We start from the raw sequence: 12,527 nt of genomic DNA on the forward strand, positions 1-12,527 counted from the left end.
GGGCTCGATCCCAGGACCCTGAGATCATGACCCAAGCCAAAGGCAGAGGCTTAAACCACTGAGCCACCCAGGCGCCCCTGTAGTTCATATTTTAGCTTTCAAGGCTAGAAACTGTTTTGAGAAGAAGCAAAGACATGAGAGACTACTGTGATACAAGGAAAAAGAGCTAATATGCTTGGATTAGGAAAGGGAGTGTAAAAAGCTCCCACAGGGGTCCCTAGGTGGCTCAGTAAATTAAGCATACTATTCTGGAGTTCGCTTCAGGTCATGATCTCAGGGTTGGGAGATTAGCCGGCTGCTGGGCATGGCGCCTGCTGAAGATTCTGTCCCCTCCTTCTGCCCTTCCCTCCTCTTCATCTTTTCTCCCCCCACCCCTTTTCTCTCCAAGAAAAAGAAAAGGCCAAAGGCTCCCAGAAAGTAGATATATATTCTATTTACTGAACAGATATATTTTGTGACCAAGAGTGTAGTGCATTAGAGATTGGGTGAGGAAAAAAAAAAAGTTTTCAAAGTAGAACAGCGATAGATTCTAGAGAGTCATCTGAGGGAGGAACTCTAACCCCTTTGCTGTGTGACCAGGAATAACTCGCTTGATTACCCAGAGTCCTAGTTTATTTATCTATAAAATGGCAGGAGGAGTTTTTGGTCTTTAAGATAGTCTTTTCTAGCCTTAGTAATCAATGGATGCAAATTTAAGTTAACTGCCTTATATTCTAGCTTTGTGTTGTTTTTTTTTTTTTTTTTTTTTAAATAAAATTGGAACACTGTATCTGGAGGAAACTTGGTTTAAGAAATCAAGCTTTGAATTTTAACTTAAGATTAAGTAACATATAATACATTTTTATGGTGAATTTCAGATAATATGGAAGTACATGAAAAGAAAAGATTACTTTTTACTCCAGTCTTTCTAATCTCACTTTCTTAGAAACAATGCAATCACCGATTTGATGTATACCCTCCTAGACTTTTTTTCTGTATGTACATTATTAACATATTTAAATAGCTTGCTTTTTTTTTTTTTAAGAAGTATGTTGGCACATGTGTGTATTTGAATATATTATTCAGTATGTATTGTTTTGCAGTTTGGTTACTTGACTTAAGTTGTCTTGTAGAGCTCTCAGTTTTTAGTTTATATACCTACCTCATTGTTTTTAACTTTCTACGATGTGAATGTATCATAGCTTACTAACCAAATCCATGGACTTTAGGTCATTTCCAGTTTTGTGGCAGTAGTAAACAGTGTAGTAAAGAACATCACTATACAAGATAGAAACTCAATGAACCCTCACTGTACGGCTCTACTGTGTATTATCTTATCTAACAACCTCAAGCCTAAGATAAGTACTAATTAGCATGAAGAAATTACACATGAGGAAACCAGTCACAGAGCTGCCAAGTAGCAAACAGATTTTACGGAAGCCGTTTAACAGCAGGGTTCTTGAATTGTTCTTCCATTGCTTTTGTTGGATTCCCAAAGAGATTCTTGCTCCTGAAAAGGTGAAGAGCCAAGATTTTAGATAGGAAGGGGCTATAGAATTTTGGAGTTATAAGGAACTATGGGGATCAACTGCTGTGTTCCTTTGTATCTCCACTGCTGCTGACCCTGTAATAGATCATCAGAGGGGGAAGGTTGAGAGTGCAAGAAGGAGCACCGTGATAATGTTTATGCTAATATAGTGGACATACTTGTCTTGGACAAACTGAGACACCCAGACACCCTAACCCTATCCCAGGCCACCATTACCTTTCACATGGGTTACTACAGTAGCCTCCTGCCTGGTCTTATATTTACTCTTACTCTTTTCCAGCCCATTCTCCCACAGAAACAAAAACTACCTTTTCAAAACAAAAACCTGATTATGTCACTTAATAGTTTAAACTCCTTTAGTACTTTGTGGGGGAAAAAAGGTTTTTGGTCCTCCTGTGATTATTAAAGAATGCAGCATGAAATAGAGTAAAGAGCACTTAAATTTAAGTCAAGAGTCATGTGTTTGAGTCTCGGGTATCAGTACTGATTTGGTGACCTTGGGCAAGAAGCTGTTTAACTTCCCAAGCTATTTCCTTAAATATAAAATATAGATAGTGTGAGGAGGGGGGTATGGTAATAAGTATGAAAGGTATAGTATAAATGCAGGACATTGTTAATAGTTAACCTTGTATTTATTTTGCCCTTTGAAAAATTGTCCTTGTGTCTTACCACAGTATCTAGCGGGTTGTGGTAGGATTTTTATAAGCTGAACCACCTTTCATGTAACTATCCAAGTTTCATGTAATAAAAACCTCAGTCATTGGAGCACCTGGGTGGCGTAGTTGGTTAAGCATCTGGCTCTTGGTTTGAGCTGAGGTCATTATCTCTGGGTCACGAGATTGAGCTTTGCATTAGGCTCCACACTCAGCAGGGAGTCTGCCTCCCCTCTCATTCTGCCCCCCCTCTCATTCTGCCCCCTCCACCTTTCCCCTGCTTGTGCTTGCTCTCTCTCTCTCTCTCTCTCTCTGAAATAAATCTTCTGAAAAAATTTAAAAAGTAAAAAATAGGTTTAGGAAAGTTAAGTGACTTGACCAAAGTAAAAACAGTAACCATGCCAGTAGTAAAATGCAGGGCTATAACCTTGGCATTATAGTCTGATAATCTTTCCAGCAAGCTCTGTTACCTTCCCAAAGTAATTAAGAAGATCATGTGTTTATAAAAATCACATATTTTATTTGTGATTGTAATTTTTTTTTAAGTTTTTATTTATTTGAGATAGAGCGAGAGAGAGCGAGCACATACAAGGTGGAGGGACAGAGGGAGAGGGAGAAGCAGACTTCCTGCTAAGCACAGAGCCAAATGTGGAGCTCGGTCCCATTATCCCAAGATCATGACCCCAACAGAAGGCAGACTTCCATCTGGCTAAGCCACTCAGACTCCCTTCTGACTGTAATTTAAATATATAACTCATCCTTCAGAAATTGAGAATAGTGTAGAATGACATGCCCATATAATTTACTGACTTCATCAGGACTTCTGGGTTATAAGAAATGGTTTGCAAAAAAGTTATATAATTAGCTAGGAGGAGTATTATTAGAGCATCTCTGAGAATTGAAGGTCCAGGACTTCAGAGATTAGAACTAGATCTCAGCGCAGTCAGAGCTCTATCACTAATGGCTCTAGGTCTTTGTCCTTATAGGTAGCAAACCACGAAGAGAGGTGAGCCACAATTTCCTTTTGGGGAAACTTGGGAGGATTCCATTTGACCTCTCTCATATCTCACAACCACTCCTGTAGGTAATTAGTTTAAACCATATGAAATTGCTGATAGTCATATTTTTTACCAACTAAAGCCATTTTGTATGGTCCAACCTATTAATAGTGTAGAGTGGTAGAGGGGATAACGAGTCATCATTGATGGCCCTAATGGGACTTAAGAAAATGGTGGAGTTCCACAAAAAGAGAAGAGCTGCTGTACTTCCCACTAGAAGGAGGAATATACGAAAGCATTGGGGGCAGACAAAAGTAATAGTGACATAAGAATGCCTTGGTGGCTTGGTTGGTTAAGCATCTGACTCTTGGTTTTGGCTCAGTCATGAGCTCAGAGTCATGAGATTGAGCTCCATGTCAGGTTCTACACTCAGCATGGAGTCAGCTTGGGATTCTTCCTCTCGCTTTGCTCGCCCCATCCCTGCGCCCTTCCCTATACTCTCCCCCTCCCCAAATAAGTAAGTCTTAAAAAAGTAATAATAGTGACATAATACAACACAGCTTACAAAGAGTGTGGCTCAGCTAGACTTTAGCTGGGCTACTATGGAAACAAAAAAGACCTCAAATATTAAAATTTCTAAAGTTCAAAATGGAATTGTTCTTACTTAAGCAACAGAGAGTTTGACAGAATGGTATTTTATGTAAAAAATGCACCCAAAGCTCTCAAATTATAACTTTTTTTAAAGGCACTTATCAAGTAATCAACTTTATTATAATGTACAAATTTACTTGAAACTTTAACAGAAGTGTTAAAACTTCCAGCAGCAATTTTGCATTTGTCCACTTCTTTCAAATCATAACTTTTGTACTCTTCTGTTGTATCTTAACATTTATTAGATATCAGATGTGTCCTAGGCAGCTACATCATAACCTGCTTAAAGATGAAGTAATTGAAGTTCAGAGAAGTAAAATAATTTGCCTGAGATTATACAACTAGTTGTTAAAGTCTAAATTGAAGATCATTTTTCTTCTATATCAATACTTCTCAAAGATTGTCTTGAAACAATTCTAAAGGCAGAAGAGAGTACATATGTACGCTTGAGAGATTTGTAGGCATATATGATCTTAAATGTGAATATTGTTTACTGATCCATAATAAATGGTGATAGCTTTGTTTTTTAAATGCTAAAGTTTTTTTTTTTCCTTTTAATTCTAAGTTAAATTGTCTTTTTAAGAAGATGGAGCACATTATCTCAATATGAGAAAAATGGCACACTATGTCTTATTGTGTGAATGCCTATTCCAGTTTATGTCACTCTGGTCCAGAGTGACATATGTAAGAATGTAAGAATTCTTATGTAAGAATCTGAATTCCCCTCTGAATTCTCTTGCTTGTAGTGAATTAGCCAACAATTGAATTTTTTATATTTTTAGGTTCTGACTGACCCAACAGTGTATTCTAAAGTTACATAGCTTTGGAAGTGGTTTGTAATTGCTATGTAGCTATGTAATTGCTATGTAACTAAACTTTATTTAGTCTTTTTGTTGTTGTTGTTGTTACATACCTAAAGCAACTAAATATTAGCTGGGTACTCTACAGAAACAACAATTTTTTTCCCCCCAAGAGGTTGGCACATTAGTGGGTAAGAAAGAACAGCAAGAATATATAGCAGTATTTTGTGACACTTTGGGAGTACAATAATAAAGACTGAAATAAAGAGTGTTTTCTGATCATTGATACTGAAGGTGAATGGCTCCCAATCTGATACATAAAGCAAAACTGAAGTGATTTGTACTCCTTTTTTATTTTCATGATGTGGTGATTAACAAGGATGTTTTGGCTGGGTGCTTGGGTGGTTCAGTTCGTTGAGCGTCTCACTCTTGGGTTCAACCCAGGTCATGACCTCATGGGTCATGAGATCTAGCCCTGATTCGGGCTCCATGTTCAGCAAGGAGCTTGCTCGAAGATTCTCTCCCTTTGCCCTCCTCACCCCCGCTTGCTGGTGCAGGCTTGCTTTCAAATAAATCTTAAAAAAAAAAAAAAAAATGCTTTGGATAGTTTACTGTCTTACAAGTTTTCAGAAGTCTCCAAAGTGATACATTTAGAGAATGTTTTGACGAAAAAACCAGTTAAGGTGATAGTATAGTAATAGGGAAAATTTGATCATGGGGAAGATTTTCACAATTTTAATTATGTGTCAGATGTATTAACTTTTACTATTTTTAATTCATTCAAATAGCTGTGAAAATATTTGCAGAAGTTAATCTGTAAAAATGGTGGGTTCCCACGGATATTTGTCTTTTGTAAGACTCACATAAATAGATCTTATTTGTTATTAAATTCTTTCTTAAACAGTTCATTCTAAAATATCCTTATTTTCTTCATTTTGTAGATGATAGTATTTCTGCCGCAAGTACATCTGATGTTCAGGATCGCCTCTCAGCTCTTGAGTTACGAGTTCAGCAACAAGAAGATGAAATCACTGTGCTAAAGGCAGCTTTGGCTGATGTATTGAGGCGTCTTGCAATCTCTGAAGATCATGTAGCCTCAGTGAAAAAATCAGTTCCAAGTAAAGGTAATTGTTAAAGTAGGAAGAATCTTGCTTTTTGCAGCACCTTCTTTGTAGTAATATATAAAACTTGTGTATTTTATCAGTGACATTGAAATTGGGAGTATAAACTATATTTCTCTTCTGGATTAACTGACTGTAGTTTTTTGTTTCCTTTTTTTTTATTCCTAAGAAATTCTGAAAGTATAGTATTTATTATTTTAAATGGGAGTTTTTTGGTAATACCACTGATTGTACTTGAAGGCTTTCATAGTATTTGGGTGAATTTAGTATATTCCAATTAGATAACGAATTTACTGAGGGCAGGAACTGAATCTTCTTTTTGTATCTCCGATAGGAATTAACATTGTGTCTTGAATATAGCATGTACTTTTTGAGTCAGTCAGAAATTATAAAAATCATCATAATTTAAGTAGCCTTATTCCAGGCCTTAAGTGGTCATTAGTGAGCAGAATCCTGAGGAACTTAAGCTCTGAGACTCATTACCGATGCCAATACAATATTAATTTTAACTTAAGATACTGAGGTTTTTTGCAGGTTGAGAGAAAGTCACTAGGATGCTGTTACTCTGAGTTTGGAGCAGATATCCTGTGGCCTTTCCCTTCCTCCAACCACCTAGAAAGAATTTTAAATTCTTTCATGTTACTCAAGCAATTGTTTCTATTATTTCATATTTTTCCTGATTTTTTTTCATAGAGTGGGCGGACATAGGCATAATTCTCTATTTTGGCAGGGCGAAAACTGAGGCTATTTATGAAATCTGTTTCTGAATATGAGTTTGCGGTATATATGGTGTGGAGATAGACACATATAGATAGCTGAATTGCAGGGCTAGTGTTCATGCTAATCTTGGCTAGCAGTAAGAATTTGGGTATATTTAGCTTGTGGATAATAGTTTAAGCCTTAGAAAGAGGATATAAAATGGAACAAGGTTCCTGATTGTTGTGTTGGGAGCAAAGTATTTCAGCAAAGAAAGAGTGATTCATATTGTCAGATGCTACAGAGAGATTGAATAAAACAAAGACTGAGAATTGACCATTGGATTTGGCAGTTGCATGATTACTAGAAACAACAAGCAATTGCAGTGGAGTGATAGTATTGCAAATCAAATTACAGTTTTTTGAGAAGCAGCAGTTGAGAATTGTGGTACTGGGAGTAGCAACTGTAGCCACACTTTCAAAAAATTTGCCTGGGAGGGGAAGATGATAGTAGCTAGAGGAAGTTGCTAATTGGAAGTCAGCTTTAATGTATTTATTTATTTTTTTAAGATGTTATAGACTTGAGCACAAAGATATGCTAAGGACAGAAAGGCAGAAAAGATTTTAGTGGGGGTGTCACTAGGTGGTAGTAATTGATGAGGCTAGTTTCCTGAGAGTTTGAGTAAGTATCCTAGAGTAGGTAAGAAACTACTGGCCTTGGAAGACTACCTCTGCTATAGCCTGGAAAGAGATAAAACTGAATGGGGCTACTAAATATTCACGTTGTTAGGGCTGGAACTTTTCATTCTGTATCAGTCTTCTTCAGGAGAAAATGATGCTCTTCAAGAAGGTAAAATTGTTCCTGGGTGGTCAAAAGGATGAGTTGGAATGATGAGAGAATGAAAGACCATAGACATTAAGAAAAAGATGCTGAGTCACCTTGAATGCATTGAGGTGGTTCATTCTGCCTGGCTTTGTGGTTCCCTTTTCTTTAACTTATTTTTAATTTTTACTGTTGAAGTATATCGTTGACATATAATGTTATTAGTTTCAGGTGTACGTTTTCAACAGTATCATGATTTAACAATTCTGGTTGGTTGTGTTTTTGTTTTGTTTTGTTTTGTTTTTTAAGATTTTATTTCTTTATTTGAGAGAAAGAGAGAGCACAAGCAGGGGGAGCGGCAGGTAGAGAGGAGGCAGGCTCCCTGCTCAGCAGGAAGCCCAATGTGGGACTCCATCCCAGGACCCTGGGATCATGACCTTAGCCTGAAGGCAGATGCTTAACCAAGTAAGCCACCCAGGCATCCCTCAACAATTTCGTTTCTACTCAGAGCCACCGTGATAAGTGTTGTCACGTGATGTCACCATACATTATAACATTAGTGACTATATTCCCTGTGCTGTACTTTCAGTAAATGAATGGATAAAGAGGATGTGGTATACATACACAGCATGATTCCCATTCTTAGATCTCCCACGCTCAAAGACACTAGGCCTAAGTAGTTAATAGTGAAGAGTTAGTAAAAGGGGATGGACTTACACAATCTGAAGAGAAACCAGGGGCACCTCTGTGGCTCAGTTGTTGAGTGTCTGCCTTTGGCTCAGGTCATGATCTCAGGGTCCTGGGATCAAACTGCATCACACTGCCTGCTCCGCGGGAAGTCTACTCCCTCTCCCACTCCCCCCGCTTGTGTTCTCTCTCTCGCTGTGTCTTTGTCAAATAAATGAATAAAATCTTAAAAAAAAAAAATAGTGGAGAGTTAGAGAGGTGGCTGGATTGATCTTCTCCACTAGTGGTTATTAAGATAAATGTGTCAGTGATGAGGGATGATAAGTTTGGCAAAAGACTTAATAGAAACCACTTGGGCTAATAATGTTACATTGCAGTCTTTAAATTTTTTTGAGAACCAGCTTTGAGGACTGCCAAGATCAAGCCAGACAAAACTTTATTTGGTTATAGATTGATTTTAATAAAGGATTCTGGAGTTGTTAGAGTAGAATGGGGAGCCAGATCAGTTAATGTATGTGGACTTTACAGGGAGGATAAACTTGGAGTAGGGAAAGAACATGCTTACAATCTATAACTGCTGTTACGTACCCTCAGCTTCTGATTCTGTATAAGCATTTTAATTCTGAAAGAGAAAATGATGCGGTGTTTGGTTATTATCACAATATTTTTGAAAGTTTATTTTAATAGTTCATATTAGTTTTAAAAATTTAAGAATTTATTATGTTTAACAGCATGTTGTAATTTTATGATGAGAAAAATCTAAACATTTTTGTCTGATTTTCTTTTCTTTTTTTTTTTTTTAATTTACCAAGGTATTTCCGTAAAAAAATATTTATAGAGAAATTTAAAGACTGCTTTTAAAATAATTTGGTAGGCTGGGGCTCGCGGGTGGCTCAGTCAGTTAAGCATCTGTCTTCAGGCACAGGTCATGATCCCAGGGTCCTGATATCGAGCCCCACATCAGGCTCCCTGCCCCTCTGCCTGTCGCTCCCCCCTGCTTGTGCTCTCCCTGCCAAATAAATGAATAAAATCTCAAATAAATAAATAAATAATTTGGAAGGCGATGGTAGTTTGTATATACACCCATTACTTATCACTTAACCTATTTCAATGTCATAAAATACAAATACACCTAAATATCTGTAGTTCGTATTCTCTAGGAGCATACTTTTTGTATGTTACTCTTTCTGGTGGTTTTTTTTTTTCAGTTGTCCTTAGACTTAGTTCTTTGTCTCTGAAGTGATTTTGGGATCAGTTTTATTTAAGGCTCTTTAGTTGAGATTTACCCAGTTCTGGAGTTACAGAACCACCTGTAGCTGCTACTTTGGAACTCTTTTCCACCATATACTACTAACTCTTAATTCTTTTAAATTATTAATTAGATACAGAGCTTCTTTCCATTGATTCTACTTCATAAGTTTACTATGACAGCTGTTCTTAGAATGTGCCAATATGGTTATATTCTGAAATGGTGTCCACTAGCGATTATTCTTTAAGTTACTTCATTACTTTAGGCACAGCGTTACTTTGAACGCTACTTTAGCGTTACTTTGAAACGCTATCCATATAATAGATTAATGGGAAAGTTGATTATATAATAATTTGGGGAAATATTATTTTAGAGATGAGCATAATTCATTGTGAAGAATTAATTGCTCTAGTTCCCTTTATTGGAGAAATTTCCCTGACCAGTTATATTTTCTGAGATTGATATTTAGAGATCAAGAGAAATACATTTATTTAATATATATTTATATATATATTTAATATATATATTTAAATTTATATACATTTTAAATATATTTATTTAAATATAGTAAATATATTTAAATTTTTCTAATTTATTATTAGAAATTCTAAATAGTTTTATTTTGGAATTTAAATATAGTACACAGTAGAAATAATTGGAAAAATTATTAGGTGATTCTTCATTATTGATGTTTGTATATAACCTAATAGATCAGCTGTCAGGTTTTTTGGTTTGTTTGTTTTTATTTTTTATTTTTTAATTTTAGAGAGCAGAGTGAGGAGCATAGGGAGAGGGAGAAGCTCAGATTCTTTGCCAAGCATAGAGGCTGACATGGGGCTTGAAACCACAACCCTGGGATCATAGCCTGATCAAGAGTCAGAGGGTTAACTAAGTGACCCACCAAGGTGCCCCGGTCAGCTGTCAGTTTTAATATTAAACAGGATTAATATATTAATGATATAAACATTTGGAATAAACGTTTTAAAATAAAATACTTTTTTTTAAAAAATGAAATTATTTTGTGGGTATTTTGTATTTTTTTCTTTATTGAAAAGGTAATTTCCAATACTATGGAAAATTTTATGTGAGTTTTTTTAGTCCTCTGTGAAATTAGAATTTATCATACTCACTTTCATGTAAAATACTGACAGGACAATAATCACTATCATCTTCTTAAGATAGCTACATTTTCTAGAGGATTTTTCTTGAGGAGTAAGGCTAAACCCCCATGGATAATTTTAAGTGTGGAACCTTTTTGCAAAGCTGTGGTTAAAAGCACAGGTCAACTTCCTTATTGATGAAGTCAACTAGTTTTGCAGATGGTAGTGATATGGGCAGAGGGCATGATTTCACTTTAGATGTGACTAAAACTAAATGTTAATAGTGTGTATGCTTATGGCTTAATGACATTCTGCTGTGTTACTTCATAGTAGTATTGCCATTCAGTAAATGCCAAAATCAGATATACACCTAACTAGTCATTTCAGTATTTTTAGTTCTCTTCTTTTAGTTTATCCTCTCCCATGTGCCAGCAGTATTAAAGCTAAGCCCTATTTTTTCTTGAATATGTTATGCTAGATGCTTATCTGAGGTAGAAAGTTTTCCTAACAGTTTTTAGGTAGCCAGTCATTTAATTTTCTCATATACCTTCTTTTCTGTGGAGAATTTTTTCCTTTTGACGGCATGTGTTCATAATATATGCAGCAGTTGCCACTGAGTTCCTGCCAAAAGAAAAAAAAAAATTACCTGTACTTTGGAACAAACGGGAAGGCCCAGGGAACACTTAGGCAGTATTAACTGCCAGGAAGACAAATTATGTCACAGCTGGTGCCTGGGAAACCCATTAAGACCTCTTGGGGTGACCAAATGAATGTAATTTGAGAATACAGTGACATTATGTGAAGACAAGCTGTTAGTACACAATGGTATACAAGCAAAGGAATCAAATTTATCTGAAGGTGGGAATCAGTCATCTTAAACCAGGAAACTGTTGGTAAGCCAAAAGTATCAAGCATTGCAAATGCTACTTGAGAAATGAGAGAACCCTGAGGAAAAATTGAAATGTGGAGGGTGTCAGTTTTCTAAAAGAAAACAATCCTAATTATATAGAATCTGGGATAGCAGATAGGCACTAGTTTTGTATCATTGCCTCTTACTTCAAATAACATTTGGGAGAAGACAGGGTTGTCATAATTTTGCTGTAAATGCTGTTGATAAATAAATTACACTGATCAGGTTGAAAGGTGTGAATTTCCCTTATAGGCCCTTGGGCTAAAATGGCTGGTAATTGTAGAGGGAAATGGGAGAGTGTTTTATCATTTGACAACAGATCAGACTTCTGAGATGTTCCATCCTGGGCTCAGACTCCTAACCCTGAGCTCAAGACCTGAGCTGAGATCAAGAGTCAGACGCTTAACCGACTGAGCCACCCAGGAGTCCTCAGCTCAAAACATACTTTTTAAAAAAAATTAGTGGTCATTAGGAATTAAAAAGGACTAAAGTGCACCTTCCTGTGAGACAAAAGGAAAGGAGCTTGAGTATGAGGAGAATGGAAGAGGTCTGCAGTTGGAACTATGGGCATGTGATAGAGAATCTGAGATAAATACAAGATTTTGAATATCAGCTAGAGTTCTTCCTCCATGGACCACCTTTACCCTTCTCCTGATCAAAAATGTTCCCATTATTTATAAAGCTCAAACTAGTTCCTGAAAATATTTCCATTTATTGTCTCTTCTTGGAATTATTTAAAAGTTTTTTGTGTGTCTGTTTTGGTATGTATATTTGATGTTTCTGCTAGATTGTAAACTCTTTGAAGGCAGAACAGTTTAGTTTCTTACTTTAGTAAGTTTCTTACTATAGTAAGTAAGTTTCTTAACATAGTTTCTTACTAATTCTTGGGATAACTCGGTAAGTACTTGTTAAATTGAATGTGGGAAGAAGGAAGTTTTAGGGGTGCCTGGGTGGCTCAGATGGTTAAGCGTATGCCTTCTGCTAAGGTCATGATCCCAGAGTGCTGGGATCAAACCCCATGTCTGGCTCTGCTCAGCAGGGAGTTTGCTTCTCCCTCTGCCTCTTCCCCTTCTCTGCTTGTGCTTTCCCTCTCAAATAAGTAAAATTTTAAAAGAAGAAGAAGAAAGTCTTAGAAGCAGGAAATGGTGGTTTAAAAAAAAAAACACACTTTAGAGAGAGTTACTGGGATAGATGTAGGAACAAGAGGATCTTATAGATGAGGGTAGCCAGGATCTGAGATTTTGAGATTTTGAAGATTTTATTTATTTATTTGCAGGGAGAGGAGCAGGAAAGAATTCCAAGCAGATTCCAT

The 12,527-nt window shown here is 36.5% G+C and overlaps 1 protein-coding gene across 2 annotated transcripts in view; it reads left to right on the forward strand.

Moving 5' to 3' along the window:
- EML4 (EMAP like 4) overlaps window positions 1–12,527 on the forward strand; it is a 156,264-nt gene that overhangs the window by 65,585 nt on the left and 78,152 nt on the right. For both annotated transcript variants that reach the window (XM_059405537.1, XM_059405538.1), the window contains exon 2: window positions 5,572–5,754. In XM_059405537.1, the coding sequence (XP_059261520.1) occupies window positions 5,572–5,754 (183 nt within the window). The remainder of the gene's footprint in view (window positions 1–5,571; window positions 5,755–12,527) is intronic.

This window comes from Mustela nigripes, chromosome 7 (assembly GCF_022355385.1).
Source record: "Mustela nigripes isolate SB6536 chromosome 7, MUSNIG.SB6536, whole genome shotgun sequence".
Classification (NCBI taxonomy): domain Eukaryota; kingdom Metazoa; phylum Chordata; class Mammalia; order Carnivora; family Mustelidae; genus Mustela; species Mustela nigripes.